The 19,769-nt window shown below is 34.5% G+C and overlaps 2 protein-coding genes across 4 annotated transcripts; one reads left to right on the top strand and one right to left on the bottom strand.

Moving 5' to 3' along the window:
* Positions 1-874: 874 nt before the first annotated feature.
* Positions 875-4,235, bottom strand: LOC118043323 (protein yippee-like). 2 transcript variants are annotated; one of them, XM_035051277.2, is made up of 6 exons: positions 4,081-4,235; positions 3,812-3,937; positions 2,248-2,291; positions 1,457-1,565; positions 1,314-1,369; positions 875-1,224 (listed from the first exon to the last, which is right to left on the bottom strand). In XM_035051277.2, exons 2-6 carry the CDS (start codon positions 3,905-3,907, stop codon positions 1,137-1,139), a joined length of 393 nt encoding a protein of 130 aa, XP_034907168.1. In that variant the 5' UTR covers positions 3,908-3,937; positions 4,081-4,235; the 3' UTR covers positions 875-1,136. The 2 variants fall into 2 exon arrangements, with proteins under 2 accessions (XP_034907168.1, XP_034907167.1); XM_035051276.2 differs by having other exon boundaries at positions 3,812-4,187.
* Positions 4,236-11,202: 6,967 nt separating this feature from the next.
* On the top strand, positions 11,203-14,500 carry LOC118043322 (high mobility group B protein 3). 2 transcript variants are annotated; one of them, XM_035051274.2, is made up of 8 exons: positions 11,203-11,356; positions 11,918-11,990; positions 12,169-12,297; positions 12,386-12,443; positions 12,553-12,597; positions 13,073-13,153; positions 13,240-13,341; positions 14,144-14,500. In XM_035051274.2, the coding sequence occupies exons 2-8, from the start codon at positions 11,920-11,922 to the stop codon at positions 14,186-14,188; spliced, it is 531 nt and encodes a 176-aa protein (XP_034907165.1). In that variant the 5' UTR covers positions 11,203-11,356; positions 11,918-11,919; the 3' UTR covers positions 14,189-14,500. The 2 variants fall into 2 exon arrangements, with proteins under 2 accessions (XP_034907165.1, XP_034907166.1); XM_035051275.2 differs by lacking the exon at positions 11,203-11,356 and adding an exon at positions 11,385-11,418.
* Positions 14,501-19,769: the final 5,269 nt, after the last annotated feature.

Below are 19,769 nucleotides of genomic sequence, written 5' to 3'. Positions count from 1 at the left end.
ATCTGTTGTCATTGTTTTTCTTTATATATATATATAGTCTAATTAAAATAAAATTAATTTATTTGATTTTAGCCAAGTGTATGACTTGAGTCATAAATTTTTTTTCTATCTTTAAAATGTGTTTACAACAATCTGAATATTATTTATTATAAAAAAATATAGGTATGTAGCATAAAGCAGGTCCACTAGTCACAATTAATCATATTAGCAAGATGATTTTTGTTTTTGTATTAGATTATCTTGATTTTATAATTTGAATAACGAGTTTATATAATTTTTATCATGATAACTTGGGGTTGAATTAAATTGATTTTTTTAGATTATTTTTTTAACTCATTCCATCCTTTCATATTTAATACAAATTTAGTTACATCACTTTTTTTTTAATATAATCATCTGCTGTCATCATTTTTTTTTTCCTATTCTAATTAAAATAAAATTATTTTATTTAATTTAATCAAGTATATAACTTTAATATGTGTGTATATTTATACATATATTATGAGATGTTTGGAAATATGATATCGATTATTTTTCAAAATATTTTTTACTAAAAAATATATTAAAATAATTTTTTTTTAAAAAATTATTTATATCAATATATATATAAAAAATCTAAAAACATTAAAAAAATATTAATTTAAAATAAACAAATTTAAATTTTTTTAAAAGCACTTATAAAAAAAAAAAAAAAAAAAAAAAAACCAGTCATTAATCCACCAACTAACTTGCATTGTGCTCCGGACAGCTGCGAGACATTCAATTGTTTTCTTAACCGGACGCATTCGATTAATTTATTCTCACGGATAATGTACCTGCCAACAAACACGGAAAAAAGAAGAAGAGCAGAGGAAAGAAGAAGACAACATCTTGCTTATGCAATGAACAATCATAGGTTTGCTTTATCCCAGCAAATCACGCTTGTAATTGCAAAATAAAAGATTCAACAACTGTCATGCACACGAGCTGGCATATGAAACTGGGAATGGATTCATCAGAATCAACATTCCAAGTTTGGAATTAATTATTGAAAGCTAGTTGAAAGAGCTGTCCAAATGATGATTTCAGCTTTTCATAGCTAAACCAGAACATCAGAAGAGAGAAGTATGTACAACTCGAAACGACAAGATGGATAATCAAACATCATCTGCGTCGCTTCCACCAATGTGGTGGTGTTCATGATTCGCCCAATAAAAGCTTCCGTCAGGACCAGACACCTTAAACCTGCTCAGCAACAAATCAATGAAACCTTAATTTACAGGATCATTTCAATCCAGAATCAGAACTTTCTCCTACTATAGTTTTCTACTAACCGCTCAAGGACAGATTTTCCTTCCTTGTACTTCTGGCTCTTTTCATGTGCAGTCTCCTGAAAGAAACCGTCCAAATAAATAGTCACAACAAGAAACATTCAAAAACATCGGATTCTTTTCAAATCTCTGCCATCAAATCTTACATATTTCCAGCCCACAATTGATCCACACCCAACACAGAAAATGTCAGCAACAGTATGCAGCCCGGTAATCATCATTCTCTCTTCCTTCTCTCCCGCAAAGACGTTCACTCTGCCATACAAAGTAAGATGATTTAAATCTGAAAGGAAAAAAGTGTGAATATATAATGTCTTCTGACTCATTGTAGCAACAAACAATCATTCTGAGGATGCTCTGAATATCATCCATAATCAATCTAGTTCACCATTCGGCAAGCTCAAACGATTAAATATGATACCTGCAGGCAGCCCATCATGACATACATCTCTCTTGCTCTGTTCAGTGATACTCAGAATACAATAGCATATTGACAACAAACAGTTTGATGCCTGAAGCGTGATTATGATTCACTTCTCAGTTGATAAACATACATTTGAATGCAAATTTTAGATTAATTTCTAAGTTGTTTAGCATAGCCCCCCTAGACTAAAGACGCCATCTAGTATTTTACCATTTAAGTTTGCCATGATCTTAGCTCTCCACTCCCCTTCCACCCCGCCCCCATTAGAAGCCCATGCTCTGCCAAGCGCATATCTACCAACAGAGGACCAGATGGGCCACATATATATCAAAACCTAGTTCAGATGTTACCTTCAAACAGCATCACTCACAAAGACAAATAAGGCACTTGTACAATATGTTCAAACAGCGTCTTGTGGTTTTGACAAAATTTCACGTTGGTCCAACATAGAATTAGCTCCAGATTTAACATGTATTAAAAGGTGCCCCAATCCCAAAATCAAGAAAAACTTACACCTTCTTGAAGAGATAAGCTTTCCCATGCCTGCAGTGGAAAGACTGAATAAAAGGGCAGAGGCAAAACATGTAGTCAGAACATTTGCGTCCCATGAAAACTACAAACGACATTTGGACAGAATGAAAGAAATGACAGGAAAATACAGCCCAAAATGCTGAGTTATCTTCAAGAAATATGTAATGCATATTACTATCCAAACTTCATCTTGACATTTAAGAAAATATTGAAAACCGCTATACGTGATCCCACTTAAGGGCTTACCTACAGTCATATTATAATCCTCGAGACAACTTATAGACGTGCAAATATACAGTGTTAGTGTACATGTGCAGAATGACGATATCTGAGTCGAAAGGTAGTGGTACAGTAATAACCTTGATGATACAGACCACGTGAGCTACTTGATTGATCAAAGCATCCACAAATCATTCACTTTTCAAGGACATGGATGCCCTCCCAAGTTTACATGCTACATGAGAACATCATTCATGAAACTTATAGGATGTTCCTTCTGCAAATGGCTTGGGGAGATAACCTCGCCATTTACTAAAAATGTTTTTAAAACACATAATATGCCATCCAAGCATGAAGTTGCCAAACTCCACACATGGCTGGTTACTTCATAGGAGTACAGTTTTAAACCAAGCAGAGAAATAGTTAGAACCATTTATAAACAAAATGGAATAAATACCATTTCAGTTGTATGCCTTAAAAATCTTGTCAATACCTAGAGGATATAACATCTAAGTAGCTAGACGTTTACTGAAGCTCAAATATCAGGAAGAGGGAAAAAAACACTTTAAGCAACAAATTCAATCACAAACCAGAAACAACAAAAAATCATTGAGAAGGCCTGCAATATATAATCATCACAGAGTGCAAAACAAAAAGATATGCATACACCCACCACATTAAGAAACAATTTCAATGACAAACCAAAAACAACTCTGAAACGAATTTAATTTGCCATAAATAGATCACACAAAAGTGAAATTCTCTTAAAATCCAGATATGGCATCAAGTGCAGAAATCTATATGGCGCAAGAAGTTAAGCATTACCAAGCTTCCAAAACAACGTATAGTCACAGCCTAACCGACTTAAGATCCTAAATACTACAGTTTGGTGCTTATTTGACAGTTTTAAAAATCGAAAGGTAAGGATTTCTCCACTTGCAGCATCATCTACTCCTCATTTATCAAGTTGAGGCAAAAGGAGTTCACCGATTAAGCATCAGTTTGATCGAAATAAACTCAAATGCACTAATACTGCTTAATATTCTTTAAATACATTCCTGATGGATGGAAAATTGGATGTCATTAAAATGACCAATCCAAAACCTCCTCGCTTAATCCGACCCATTCTTCATGTCTAACAAACAAACAAACCCTCTTACGATAAGATGAATTGGATCATCACAGCTTCAACACAGGCGATCATCAAAGAAGAACCCATAATTCTCACAAAAACAAATCGAATTCACAAAAACCCAGATAAAAATTCCGCGAAACAATCACGAAACAAATAGAATTCGAGCAATGAAAGGTAAAAAAAAGAAGCAACCTTTGAAACAATATCATCATAAAGAGCAATATGAGTCCTGCAGTGCTTGCAACTATAGATCCTCCCTTCAAGACTCTCCACAAACAGCCTGCCCATGTCCTCACAAACAGATCCTTCAACAAAAATCTTTAGATTTATAGCGTCAGTTGAGAGAATTCAAAATCTAGATTGAGAGTAGAAGAAGACTTTTTTTTTCCTTAATAGAGAGAACAAAAGGAGACGGAATCGTTAATATTAATGTTTCGAGTTTAATAGATTGGATTGGCCACCTCTTTCAGTGTTTGCTTCGAAATAGAGTTGTTGTTATTGCATGCTATATAAGAAACGTATACCGGTGGGAGAGGAGGGGAGAGGAGAAGCCATCCACCGTTATATTACCCTTTTCTGCTAAAAGTGGAAAGCTGACAAGACGTGTATTCTACGGTTCTTTTCCTTTTTTAAAACAAATACTGCAAATGCTTAATTATTTTATTTATTTATTTTCTTTTGAAAAGAAAATCACGATTCATTAACTATCGGTAAATATTAAATTGGAAAGAAATACTTGAATAAAACTCTAGATAAGGCAAACAATAAAGAAAAAGAAGCATGCTAATACAATTGCCAGAAAATCCAAAACAATTGCCTAATCCCATAATAAAAATCATGCACTCCAATCACAAAAATTGACATCCAAGTTTTTCAAAATCAAACAAACCAAACAAAATGCTCATCATAAAAATAAAGTCATTTCCAACAAAATAAAATTAAACTCCAAATATCTTTTAAGATTATAATAAAGTACTAAATAAAAATGTTTGTGTTGGTATGAGCAATAATCATCGTATTAGGACACGCCCCTGTCAAAGTATAGAAAGCCAATGATCTTGTATTTTTTTTTTCTTGTTAGATTTTGCACAAAAAATAACTAATTGCGAACAAGATTGAAATTTTTTTTTATCTTATGATGCAAAAGTAAAATAAATAAATAAATAAGGGATTGAATATAATAACATATTGTGTTTTAGCCATGTTTAGAAAAGTAAATGAAACATATATTAAAATCAATGAGAAATTAAGATGTTAAGCTGTATTGTTAAACCCATGTTAGTTGGATCTGACAAGTTTGCCAGACCTATATCAATTGAGTCTTGCAAGCATGCTAGACCCACATCAAGTGGACTTGATTGACTTCTAAGTCTGCAAATATTAGCAATCGAAACATCCATAAAAGAAAACATAAAACAATCGAAACCCTTATAAATAAGGCAAAAAACAAAGAAAAAGAAGCATACTAGTGCAGTTGCCAAAAAATCCAATATAAATGCCTAATCCCATAATAAAAAGCATGCATTCCAATATCAAAAACCAACCTCTAAGTTTTTTTTTTTTAAATCAAGCGAACTAAACAGAAACCATGCCATGCAACACAAGATGGAAATGCACAGGAAACCAACCTGGTTGGTAGAAAGACCCTTGACTAACCAAGAACTGTAACAACCACCAGAGCCCAAGCACACCTTAAAGCCAAATTGCAAAACAAATAAACATTAGAAATAACACCAAACCAAGCAACACAATATAAAATGAAAATGCTCAGGAAACCGATCTAGTCAGTATAAAGACCCTTGACTAACCAATAACTTTAACAACCACCAGAACCTAAGCACACCCTAACGTTATACTACAAAACAGATAAACATAAAAATTAGCACTAGCAATCTTCGAGAACCTAACCAGAACATAAACATTCCAACACCCTAAATCCCAAACCACAGAGAACAAAACAAGACCAGACTCCTAGAAAATGCCCTAAGAAACAAAACAATTCTTGCCAATGAAACTATATAAACTCTACCCGACTCTTTAAAAGAGAGAATGAATTATGTAATATTCCATAAACTAGCACATAAAATAAAAATAAAAAAAAGCATGAATGTCCTAATCAATCTCAAATGCAAAATCCATCTAGAGTCCCTTAAATCCAACAAAATCCAAAATAAATAATTAAAATAAACAACTCAGTGCAGTGACAAAGTACTTATACCTGCACAAAACAAAAAGAAATAACAAAGAAACCATTGTCATCCCATGCAAAATCAACCAAAATCTCATTCAACCGCACTATATCAACACTCTCTTAAGAACAACCACGCAACTGGATAAATCGCAGGTAATGGTTGTATCTAACTACCAGCTCCTCCATACTGAACAAATCAGGAGAATGACAGTCCATTAAATACCCACTAAGAATAAACAACCCAGCAACCCACAACATGCGACGACACCATGAAAAAATGAAAGAAAGCAAACTGTTCACAATTTATTGCAAGAACCAACTAATTCCTCCATGATAAATACTGTTCCAATTCACAGTGAAAATACTCACAATCTACCGTACATAAATGAGCTCTTTTAGTTTCTTTTGTAATATTGTTATGTAGATTTTAGATTTGGTTTGATAATATTTGTCTTATATACGTTTTTATCCTGTAAAGTGATTATCCAAGAAATCTATCCATTCTAATAAATTCAATCAATATCCATAAAATCTAGATTAACACATTCGCTAGTTGTTTGTAGAGGCATTGAGGTTCAAAATTTCCTGTTTAAAAGTATCTTTCATGCTCTTCGGTACTTAGCCAGATGCCCCGGTTGGGGTAGAGGAAGTGCATACCTAGCAACGGTAGAAATTTGTGAGATTGAAAAATATTAATCAGGTGACTAGGATGTATTTTAAAAGACTTCGATGTGGATAACGTTAATTTTGGTTAAAATTTTACTTTTAAAAAACATTTAAGAAAAATCTAAGGGATATTCACTTATTTAATTTAAAGATTGATTTGAAAAGAAATGCATACATTAAAATTAGCATTGCACTTTCAAGAAGTTAAGCAATATAACAATAGAACCCTAACTTGAATGATAAATATGATCGATCCCCCATTATCAAATATTAAGGAGTTGTTCAATGATAATTTCTTACTTTTTTTTTTATTATTAATGTGAGTGTCCAGACCAACTTGCGCGCACCTCGACTAATCCCACATGTCATGAAGTTAACGACTATGTAACCCTCTAATGACCCCGAGGTTTATGAGATTCGAACTGGAAACCTTTAAGTAGCAAATCTAGAACTTGATTAATTGAGCTATACCTCTCAAAATTACAATAATTTCTTACTTGTATATATATTAAGTGAATATCCTAACTATAAAAGAAAATCTAATCTTAATTTATGTGATTTAATCTAAAAATATAATATTTATTTGAAAAAAAAAAGAAAATAAGAATTTTATGATTTGCAACTCCCTCTGAGTTTTTTAAACAAAAGTAGGGTTTGTCTTTTATGAAGAGAAAATCCTTTTCTTTTAGGAGTGAGGTTTCATTAATCATTCTTTCTCATTTTTCATTGATTTGTTTTCTTATAATCAAAATCTATTAAAATTAAAATAACATAAACTTGAAAAAAAAAATAACTTAACTAGAACTAGCTTTCAACAAGTTGTATTTAAGATTGTTTAAATCGGAATAAAATCAACAGCACACAATTCACTTTAAAAAAACTTAATTTAAACTTAATTAGTTTGTAAGAAGTAGTTAATTGTAACGTACAGGGGGGGATTAATTTGATCAAGTAAGAGAAAATCACTTAATTAAATGCCGGCCTTTCATTTCATATAAAGGTTTAGAGTTTAATATATCATGACGGTGCTAATTAGGCTTGTCTCAATCAATTTTGGTTTTTATCTCGAACTAAAAAGAGCCTTTTCCTGGTGCTCGCCGCTAGGAAAGTTAAAAAAAAAAAAAAAAAAAAAAGGTTTGTGGGCCAAAATCTCGAGACAAAATCACAAAATTCTGTTCTTCCTTTTCGCAGATGAGATGGCCGTACGGGTAGAAACTGCTAGCCGCTAGGTAGTCCAGGCCAGGCCTATCTCAAAATGCGGTCTCGCTTGCCCAATTTGGACACAAACACTGGATTCGCTTGCTTGTACGATCTAAACTAAAGCTGAACCTCCGAATCTGGGAGAAGAAATAAACAAAATTCTAACCCTTGTCATGAACAGAACAACTCATCATTTTAAGAGAGATCTCAGATTATAAATGCAAATGGACTTTATAGTGAGACCATCTGATGAAATCATACTCTCTCGTACCAGACTTAGCATTTCAAATATTCCATCAACCACAACAGAAAATGGTCAGCAGTGAGGCCTATTGATTTGTTGTGGTGTGCAGCAGCAGCGAAACGACGATTAGTAATTTCCAGGCACCGACCATTACAGAGGATCGCCAAGTACGTAACAGTGTAACACGAAACATAAAACTGATCATTATTCTTCTTCTTTTTCGAGCAACGAAACATGAATTTGTAGCATATCCAAGTAGGATTCGAAAAGAAACAATGTCTTATTAACTGTGGTGACTTATAGAGATCAATTGTTAATTGAAGGCAGCCAAGAAGCTGATGGAACGAAGCTGTATAGAACTATAAAGATATCAATTGCTAATTGAAGGCGGCCAAGAAGCTGATGGAACGAAGTTGTATAGAACTATGGAGATCAATCGCTAAATACAATATTGTATAGCTGATGGGATCTTTTACTTTTAGAGCAGCTTGAACGCCAAATATAATATTGACGGCCACACCATAGCTAGCCTAGCATGCAAAATCTCTGCCAGTTGAAGGTTCTTTCTTCTCGGGATCAGATGGCAAGCCAAGAGGATCAAAGTAGCCACCAGGATATAGCCTTTTCTCTTGGGTCAAGTTCGGAATTCCTTTGGAACTCAGTGCACTCAATTACTATCACCTCAATCCATATCAATGTGGTATGAAGGAGAAAGGAAGTGGCTGGCCAAGGTACAATGACCCCTCAATTAACTCCACCTGGAAAAATTACCAGAAAGAAAATCCATCTGTTTAATGAATTATTATATCAGTCAACGTCAGTAAACTGTTGTTATCATCATCAATACTGTCATTTGTTTTTTTGCTTGGATAGCGAGAAGACACGAAAAAGAAGAAAATTAGTTGTGTTGTTGTTGTTGATGTTATGTTAGGTATTTCTCTGCCGGTCCTCTAACGTTTCGAAGAGAGCAGACCAATCTCAAAATCTCTCTCTTTTTTTGTTATGAAGAAGTTTGACGAGAGAAAAAAAATATTAGTTAATAAATATTGATGATTTATAAAATATACTAAAATTATATCTATTTAACTTAAATTTAATAATTTAAATATGAGAAACATACATGATCAAACAAGACATGATTGCATCTAAATGCATTAAATATTTGATGATGTTACAAGATTTAAAATACTTGGGAATATGGTTTTTTATGGTTGAATTATGACTTAATCAAATATTTATTTAATTAAATTCATTTTCTATACAATGATGTTTCAAAATCCAAGATACTTAGAAATATAATATTTTGATAGTTGAATTATGGGTTAATTAAGCATTTTTTTTCAATTAAATTCATTCTCCATGGTAAGGGAAAATGATCTCTTGATATATATATAAAAAATCTCATAAATTTAAGGATTTTCAGATGTGTTGTTTAAGTTAGTATCTTGTACGTATTTTTGTTGTGTCTTGTCATGGAACAACCGCGAGAGCCTCGAGAACAACGGCACCAGGAGCATCCATCATTGACTCCATTCCATGGATAAGTTTGAATTCTCTAAACCTCCGCAGCTCAAAAACCTCAGCGTATGGCTGATGATGATGCATGGTTAAAAAAAAAACTCTAATTTTTTTTTTTTATCCCAGGCCCAGATGGCTAGACTCGGCCTGCTCAAATGCTCTCTCATCCTCCCATATTAATCCTCTCCTTAATTATCACTAGGGGTCCCAAGAAAAGAGGACATGGCAACAGCAATCGTAGCAGCATGAATGGGTGTAGCAAGGAGAGGGTCCCCATGGAAGTGTCCCTGTCCTCATAATGGATTATTTGTTTTTGAAATTAAATTACAGCGAAGGTTTTATAGTTTTCTTTGTCATATGACGAGTGTGAACAAGAATTGATAAGCCTATTCTAGAGGGTGATGCTGGATGGTTGAAAATCGCTGCTGGCTTCGATAACCTTACTCGAAGCTATTGGGATAAATTGGAATAGAAATTAAGGTGGCATCCTCCCGCACTGCGCGCAGTTTTATGAGGTGACCTAGCTAGGTGAACTCGATCTTTATACTCTTGATTGGAATAGCTAAGTGTCCCTGTCCTTTAAACCTAACATATAAATTTGAAGGAAAGCAAACATCAAATGTAAAGTTTATATATAGAGCCTTCCGTTGAGCAGTGGCATTTTTTTTTAATAAATTAATAGCTACAGTCATCAATTCTTTAATTTTAGCTTATACCTAATTGTGTAATATAAATATCAGTTTTCACAATCTGAGTATCTATTGATTTTAAAATTTCTCACTGTTTAACTATTGATTTTAGACCAAAAGGCTTGTATCTATGATAAAAAAGAAAAGAAAAGAAATTAACGCAGACCATCATAACTACAAAATTTATTGTGAAATTAAACTCTCTATTATAGTTTTCCCCGCGAGTGGATGAGCGTATTAGCTTCTTCAGTGCTTCGAAACTTCGAAGCTATCTCAATCCATCTGTCATTGAAGATTTCATATATATATATATATATATATATATATATCATGCAATCACAATAATCAAGCCCGCCTCCTCTGTTTAACCAGAAGTCTTTTCTGGCTTGAATGGATTCTGTAATTGTAAAAGTTGATATACTGAGGGGCGAGCCAAGGAGATAGGTTGAAGGGGCCGTGACCTAAGATTGGAAGATTGAAATAGCTCCCACGTTTTATATGCTCTTCATAAAAGCTCCTCTCTTTTTTATATAACCATTCCTAATTAAAAAGTGAACAAGCTTGAACATTTTAGTTTTTTAATATCTATTTCTTTTTTTGTATGCATGGAATTCTCATCAAAAGTATAAATACACATGGAATCTAAAAAAAAAAAGAATAAGAAATTCCCAGCTCATCGTTAGATATATTAATAAAGCATTAATCAATGGGTGTATTTTAAAATAAAAGTGTCCGTGAACGGCCTGATGGGAAAATGGAAAAAGTTTCAAGACCTCCAAGTTCTTCACTGCCTCAGATGGAAGCAGGCCACAAGGCCCATAACTCCCAAGGAGCAGAAGACAAACAAATACCGGGGAGCTATTCTTACCTGATAGACACCACAAATAAATAAATAAACAAAATCTGAAGTAGATTTTTGCTGTGATGAACAAAGCTGAAAGTAGATTATACTGTACAAACTCTGACTTAGAGACTAGACATCACCTTAACCAATCAAAACCCAATAAGCGAGCCACTTCGGATCCTCCCCTGGAACTGGATCATAGCCCGACAAAACATTTTAGTCATTTTCAAGTTCTGTCAGAAATTTCCACGTGTTCACTCATTGGTCCTCGGTACAAATATCTTCTTGGCATCTCTCTCCTTACTTTTTAGGACTTTTTTCTGGCTCTGCTTTTGTTATTCGTACTCCTTTATTGTCGTTCGGTTCTCTTCCACTAATTAAAGAGGTATGCGTTCCTCTCTAGCTTGTTCTTAGTTTCTTTATTTTTTTGTTTGAACAACAGTTCTGGTATAATTTCTGATTCTGGTTCATTAGTTGTTGATTGGTTTTTTATTCAGTTTTTCTTTTCCCAGATGAGTTTTTTTTCCTTTCATGATCATTTAAAGTATTGATTTTTGCTAGTTGATTTTTTGTTAGCTCGTGCCTTAATTCGTGTACCGTATTATCCTTTGTGTTTGCATATGGGTGAAGAAAACAAAGATTGGAACTTTATAGCTTATGCTTCAGTTTCCTAGAAAATGGAATTAAGTTTTGTTGGTCCTTAAATTAATATCTTAAATTTTGTAAGCGTCAACCAGTAGCTTTCTTGTTGCCAAAGTGGGCATGCTTTGTTAAAACAAGCTACTTCTTTATGGCAAAGAGAGAGAGAGAGAAAAGGCTTACAATTTTTGAAACTTGATTTGAACTGTTGTAGCCGTTTTCTTGATCTGCCAACTAGGTTAGTGAGGTTTGAGTAAAGTAGAATGATTTTTAGTTAAATAATATGACTTTTAAATGTTGGTAATAGCCATGAAAATTGCCAAGGGCAAGGGGACAGCAAGGACGGAAAAGAAGGAAGTATTACTCCCGGTTGAGGACAGGTAATCTGTTTTTTTTTTTTTTTTTTCTGAGATTTATAACTAATTCATTCCTTGCTTTCCTTAAACAACCTGATAGATAAATCACGCGGCTGTTATCCGTTTTTTTCATTGATTAACTGGGTTATATGGTATGGATTCTGAGTGAGTGTTTTTGTCGTGTATGCATTTCTTCTTTCAGGAAGATTGGAAAGCGAAAGGCAGCACTAAAGGCTAATGAGAGTAGCAAGAAACGAGTCAAGAAAGAAAAAATCACCAAGAAGGACCCTAACAAACCCAAAAGGCCTCCTAGTGCTTTCTTTGTTTTTCTGTAAGACACTACTAATTTGAGATGGTTTAGTAATTATGATATCAAATTTGAAAATTACCTTACGGTTATGCAATGAAACACACTGCAGAGAAGAGTTCAGGAAGGTATACAAACAAGAGCACCCCAATGTGAAGGCTGTCTCAGCTGTAAGCAGCTCATGAACACAATGTGTTTCTTAGATCGTGAATTGTTTTTTAGTTGCTTTGATAGATTTATGTTGACTGAAATTTTGACTGCTGGATTATGTGATTGAAGGTTGGGAAAGCTGGAGGAGAGAAGTGGAAATCCTTGTCTGCTGCAGTAAGTTCTAAAATCTTTCTATGAATGAATTGTGCTGCCCTTGCCTGAATAGAATACTTTTACTCGAACAATCCTGTCGATTCTGTTTGTTAAGGCGCTGCATAAACCTGGCACTGTGGTTCCCACTGGAACTGGCTGTGCACCAAGCACATGTTCGATCAATCTGGAATTTTGTTAGCATGGCCATGCCAGTTCCAGTGTGGAATGCAGGGCCCCTAGATGTCAGTACTGCTAGGGCCTGAAGATTTAAAAAGACTGAGGTGGAATTCAGATATGCTTCCCTTGACTGATGTTGCAAGATGGACATGTGCACATAAATGCATGATTGTTTGAATTGGTCAAAATAACTAGTGTCCAAAGAGTATTTTCAGTTTTTATTAAGTTCAAATATCTGTCTGCTGATTGCTTCCTAGCTGTACAATTGCCATGCCGATTGCATTCTTACCTGTTCCTCTATTGGACTGGGATTTGGCAGGAGAAAGCTCCATATGAAGCTAAAGCAGCAAAACGGAAAACAGACTATGAAAAGCTAATGACAGCTTACAATAAAAAACAGGTGAAATATTTTTGCATTGTTTTCTTCAGAATCAAATGGACTTGCATTATTTCCCCAGCCTCAGGACTACATTATGCTCCTCTCAGGATACGGATGATGGTGATGATGACGATAATGATGATGACAACAACGAACAATCTCACAAGTCCAAACCTGAAGTCAATGGCCAAGATGACGAGAGTGATGAGGTAATCTTTTCTCAGCCTCTGATGCCTCATACTAACTAATGTGTGGAATATTTTGCAACTCTTGCACATGCACTGGGTTTCCATCCCCGTAGTGAAGAATTTAACCATGACTATGCTTTTCCATTGGATTAGCCCAGTGCGTTGAGCATGCTCACTTGCACCTTAATCCAGACACCGACATTCGTTGTTATACACGGTTCAATCCATTGTCTAAGTTCATTGTTACTTTAGATGCCTCTGAGGCAAAGCGGCTAGACCTTTGCTCTAAGAGCGTTCGGTAGTGCGGCGGGGCCCAGTTCCCATTAAAATTACAAAGGTTTTTTCCAGTCCAAGAGAACTAATTGATGATTCTTTTTACATGAGAATGTTCGTGCACTAGCATTCCTGTCAACAATTGGACAGGCTAGATCGAGGACCTCACTGTTCCATGTGCTAATATTCTTTAGGTTCTTAGGATTGGATTATTCGTTTTAGATTTCCTTGAATTTGTCAAATCTTCATATGATTAGTTTCACTGAAGAGAATCATAGATAGATGCCTCTGAGCCCATGATAGAGCGGTTGATGATTTTGGGACGGTTTTATCTTCCTTGTTAACATGAGTTTGGGAATTTATCTCGCTTGTTTTCAGTCCATTACTTCATTTTTTCTTTTTTCTTTGCTCCTGCTGATAGTGACCGACCTGTCCTCCCTCCTGACTACTAGTCTTCTATTTCTGATCGAATGATTGTATTTTCGTTCATTCCTACTTATCATGTTTTTCCTTAACCAGTCCTAATATAAGTCGATTTTTCCTTCTTCAGGAGGATGAGGATGACGATGGCGACGACGATGATGACGATGACTGATCAAGTTGGCATGTGGGCTGATTGGGCCTGTGATTGGTCCAGGCCAATATTCCTAGACTTTGTAAGTGATACGTTCAGGTTATGTCATGTCTGTGGTGGTGGTTTTCTGAAACAGGCCGAATTTTCTCTGCCCTTGGTGCTGCCAAGCAGTCATGTAAGGTTTACTCGTATATTTACCACGCGTGTATCTAACTATCTCAGCTGAATCATTAATGGATTCTGAGAACTAAATGCGTCATGCTTTTGTATGCTATCTGGGAACTCAGTAATGTTTGAAGAAGAATAGCAATCAATAGAATTTATGTTTGTAAATATGTGGGCTACGGGCATCACTGCTTCTGCTAGGGGTTTTCTTTTCTGGATTTCTTAAATGCAGTCCATGGTAAAAAATCATATTACCATCAGCTATGAGTACATAAATGATTTTTTTTTCCTGCAATTTTCTGCAACGCAAGTACCAGTTCCCTACCATCTTTGTACTTGGTAGTCTTAGGACTGACGTTGTGGCTGTCCGTGTCCTATTTGCCGAAGTCTTTCTCAAGTGGCCAACAATGCCAGGAAAAGTAGTTCACCCGTTTTCTCCTGTTGTAACTTCTACCATTGACCCAGATCGAGCAGGTCATCTCTACAACTAATATGCATTGCTTGACTGAATCAGAATCGAACCACAAGCTTTGATGTGTAGCTTAAATTGCGATTGCTTTGTCTCTAATCATTGCAGATAATCGGAATTAAATTTAATCAACTGTCCTGTTCAAAAAATGGGACAAAATGCTGCTTATTACAGCTCTCTTACGGGTATCAACTCTAGTACTTCTTTATGACCTCTAGTGCCTATGACAAGTAGGGTTTTTGCTCGCTTCTGCGGTTGGTTAGGACACGCATTGATACAGAATTTCTTGTTTCCAAGCCCGCCAAGCTGATTGAAGCTAGAATCATATCAAGAATTTATAGCGATTTTGGTTTGAAAACTAGAAATTCTGTATTAATCCGTGTGGACCTATTGCAGAAGTGAGAAATTATCTGAATTTCCAATGGGACTTTGGATAGTTTTGGGCTCCGAAAAAAGCCCTCTGGACCGATTTAAATGGACCAGATCTAAACCACCAATCCAGGAGCAAGAGCACATTGTTATTTTCTTAGATAGAGAAGTTTTTATGTTACTATAAAATTTTATGTAATTACGAGACTTGACAAAAAAGAAAAAGAAAAAGAAAAAGAATTTCTGCAGTTGATCGTAAAAGAGAAAGCACAGATTCCTTCTCTCATCAGTACATTGCTGTAGCCATTTATGTGGGATGAATAGTACATGCAATTTAATCTCTGAAAAATTCTTGGATCCATGCCATTCCTTTATTCTCCTCTCTTTTTCAATATGAAACTGATTTAAGAATCTATCGATGTATTTGTATGGGTTCAATTGCGCAACGATGCCGTTTTCACTACCCACACCTGTCACTAATTAAAATAGCAACCTGCCCATCTCTCAGAGCTTTATTTTATAGCAGTGTCCGGTTCTCTCTATCAAAACCATGTAGTTTTCATGGGCTGTAAAGAAAAAGAAATTGAGATGGAAGCATGATTTATACTTGCATGTCGGAACATGTCACAGGAAAGTTAAAGAAATGTGATGGTCACATGTTCGCGAGGGACACGCCCAAGTGGACTGCAATTGCCCATCATTATCATTATCAACACTAAAAAGCAACAAGTTGAATATTAGAAAAGGAAAGCAGTAAAAATTAAGGTATAGGTGCCCACAATTCCTACATGAAGCCAATTAGATGTCGTTTTTGTGTTTTGGTACATGATTTTAATCATGCCATGCTTTAATTAGCTTTTATGTTTCTGTTAATCATGGTTAATTTACCACATGATATACATAACTCAAATCTTCTTGTTCACGGTTTGTATTCCATGATCTCCAGCACTAGTCATGTCATGATGCCGGTTCAAGAGGAATTTAAGGCCTTGATATGTAACGAAATATCCTTTTGTTCTTGATGATGTCAGAATTTTATTACAGTGATTCATGCATACACGTGCCGTATTATAGTTTGTTTACTTTATCTTTATGCTTTAAATATATTTATATAAACTTAGTTGCTTCTAATTTGTCTTCGTATTATTAATCGTTCCTTAATTTATCCTTTCCAGGCGGAATTAATTATATAATTAATTGAAAAGGAAGCTGAATCACTGGTTAACTGTTTCAGTATTTACTAGGCGGGGAAAATGAGAGCAATTTCCAAACCATGCACAGCAATTGTTAGGGCAACCACAAGCTACTATTTTTTTTCTCGCCGGATGCAACGAAAACATCTAGAAAAATAAATAATAAAAACCAAAGCTGAAAAGCCAGCATAGATGTGAAAGGTCTACTCTGGATATACAAGTAGTTAGCTAGTTGTCCCCTACTCTATAAGCAGCAAGGAAGAGACGCCCCCTGAATCAAAAGAGAAACAGGAGATCGTGAGAAACGGGGATGCTTTCGCTGTTTCGAAGAGAAAATCAAGTTGATGAACTCAGGCAGTCAAAGCTTATTCACAAGATATTGAGGAGGTCGATTAGCGAAATGATTGGTGGGGGAGGAGAAAGTCTAAAAATGCTGCAGTGCTACTGCTTTAAGCCAAGATATAAAGATTAAAAGACAACAGCAAAGTGGGGTTATGTGTGTATCGCTACTTGATTACAGACAAAGTAAGCAAACCCTAAAAGAATGGAGGGGAATTTGTCCAGGCAGATTATCGGTCAAGATTATTCATCACCGCTCTTGTTGATATTTTATTCAGTAGTTTGGTAGGATTTGGCTGTAACTTAACACCATTAATAACGAAGCCTCCAATCATGATGGTATCAATCTGGGAGTACCATCGATCTCACCATACCCGGGTAAAAACATACGTGCGCAGCCGATAAGTTAACTCGGTATGACAATTCTTCCAATTCATTTCTCTGTCAATCTTTTCTCAGGCCTATTTTGATCTTTTCTCGGGCCTATTTTGAACTTGTGCGAGATGAAACTTGGGACTAATTTGAGAGCCATTTAATAACAAGGGGCTAAACAAAATTCATTGAAGAATTAGGATCCAAATAAAACAAATTGGTTGATCAAGGACCAAATAAAAAAAAAATCTGGCACGTGTGATCGGGTTGCCTTGCCACTTTTAAGCAACACGTGGTGCTTCAATGGGCTTTATTAATGGACTTCTTGAACTACTACGATTGATTTGCTTAATGTATAGCTGATTTTTTTTTTTTAATTTTTTGATATTAAAAGGTTCTCAACTCCAATAGCTAATGTTTAAATTCTAGACGATCTGTTTGTTTTGTCCATTTTAAAAATTTTTAAAAAAAAATTTAAATGTTATTTTATTTTTTTATTAACTATAAATTAATATGTTTTTAAGTATTTTTAAATATTTTGATGTGGAACTATCAAAAATAAATTTTAAAAAATAAAAAAATATAATTAGCATGTATTTTGATATAAAAAATTATTTAAAAAATAATCACAATCACATTATCAAACAAACTCACGTTGGTTAGGGAAGTGTTATGGGCACCGTCAAAATTTGAAAAATTTTTGGATTTTAGTTCTAGATTTTTTAATGTATTTTTTAACTTTACATATTTAATTTGCACTCTCAAGAATCAATTATTTTTCTTATTCTTCCTCCCAATCCTAAATTTATAGTTCCACTCCTGCTCAAAGCGTAAGTAATCTATAAACAAAAAATAATCGATGTAATTAGTACCTAAAAAACCCGGGGCCGGGATTAACTGGACCTTTTTAGAGCACTTTTAACGTACTAATCAAGCAAATATATATATATATATATATATATATATATATATATAAAAACACTGTTTAGGAGTCAACCAGCATGTTATCATGCATCTTATCGAAAACAAATTGAGGCGAAGCCTTTTTTAAACGATAACTGATCTGATCTTTGGCTCGGTGTTTTTTAAAAAAAGAATCAAGAATCATCATATGATAGCTAGTTTTGAGTCTTTTGACAACGGAAGGAGCTAGCTGCTGTCTGGTGGTTGTTACACCATCGGCTTCAATCACTTTTCTAGAAAAAGAGGCCATAAAATACAGAAAAGGCCATCTATCCACCACCACATGAGTACATGACAAAACTCACAAATGCTACCATGGCCAAACCACCAAAAATACAAGCCAAGATGGGCTCCCCTGCTGCGCCGTATCAGCCGCCGCCCCCTGTTTTTCCCTCTCTTGTAATCGTGAATTACTGCCTCTTTCTTCGCATTCTTTCGTTGTTTAATTTTATGTTTTAAAATATTTTTTAAAAAATTTAAAATTTAAAATTTTTTATTTTTTATTTTAAATTAATATTATTTTCATATTTTCATATTATTTTAACATCAAAAATAATTTTTTTCAAAAATAATATTATTTTAATATATTTTTAAATAAAAAAAACTTTAAAAAACAACTTTATTCATAATTTTAAATATACTGTGACAGTCAATGTCTTGACATTAACTGCTGCAGCGCACGTGCAATCTCTGACAAAATCCACCCTCACCCCCATTCGTGTGGACTGCGAGGAGAGCGGAAAGAAAGAAAAGCAGAGCAGAAAAATACATTGGAAAGTGTACACACATCGGCTAACACTTCTCAAGAAAGTAGTGTCGCAGTACCTTCTGTTACAAAATTACATTTCAACAGTGCGCACGTGTGACCCAGACCTCGTCTCTCGTGCACGCCCACCCTCTCTCTTTCTTCGATGGTTTCACTTTCAACCCAAACCCGTCAACTGCGTGAGATGGTTTTCTTACATTGCCGGTAAGGCTTTTTAAGGTTTTCTATCTCAGTGTGGTGCTTCCTTACTTTTGCTCATCTGAGTATCCATATTTTTTAAAAAAAGAAATAATCAAAATATGATGTTAAATTTTGTTATATGCCGGTATAATCTTTAAATTGATACGTGGCATATTGACACGCTCGTCGAGTATGCATGGGTTTTTTTTAGTTTTTTAATTTATTATTTGAAAATCTGTATTTTAGTTGAGTTGCTGAATTTTTAAGAATTTATTGATCTAGTCTCCAGTTAAAATATCTTAGTTAATTTCTAGTGTTTAAGTGATAAACTTTTGAAAATAAGAATTAATAATTGATCTAGTGCCAGGTCAATTTCTTATATAAATGCCGACTGAGCCAGGACAGTGAAAGTTTTTTTTTTTCAACTCTTCCAAATTCGTTGGTTTAAGTAAATATGAAGTTTTAAATCTCTCCCGAATCAGACAATCAAACTCAATGCAGACAGATTTGTCCCTTCTTGTTGACTGATCCATGCATTCAGCATACATGTGTCCTTATTGAATAATATTGACCATACAAATCTAATCACCTTTGCTAGATTAATTTATCGAAAATCTAGAAGAATTTTTTGGACAGTTCAGTATTTTTATCAACCACGTAACAGTAATGGTTATCCACGGAGCTTGCAAGCTCTTGCGGTAAAAAAATAGTTTTAAAAATTCTTAATTTTTTTTATTTTAAATTAATTGTTTTTTAAAGTTTTTATATTATTTTGATATTAAAAAC

The sequence above is a fragment of the Populus alba genome, chromosome 10 (genome assembly GCF_005239225.2).
Source record: "Populus alba chromosome 10, ASM523922v2, whole genome shotgun sequence".
Classification (NCBI taxonomy): Eukaryota; Viridiplantae; Streptophyta; class Magnoliopsida; order Malpighiales; family Salicaceae; genus Populus; species Populus alba.
Note: the sequence above shows the minus strand (reverse complement) of the source record. Positions and strands in the feature narration are given on the sequence as shown.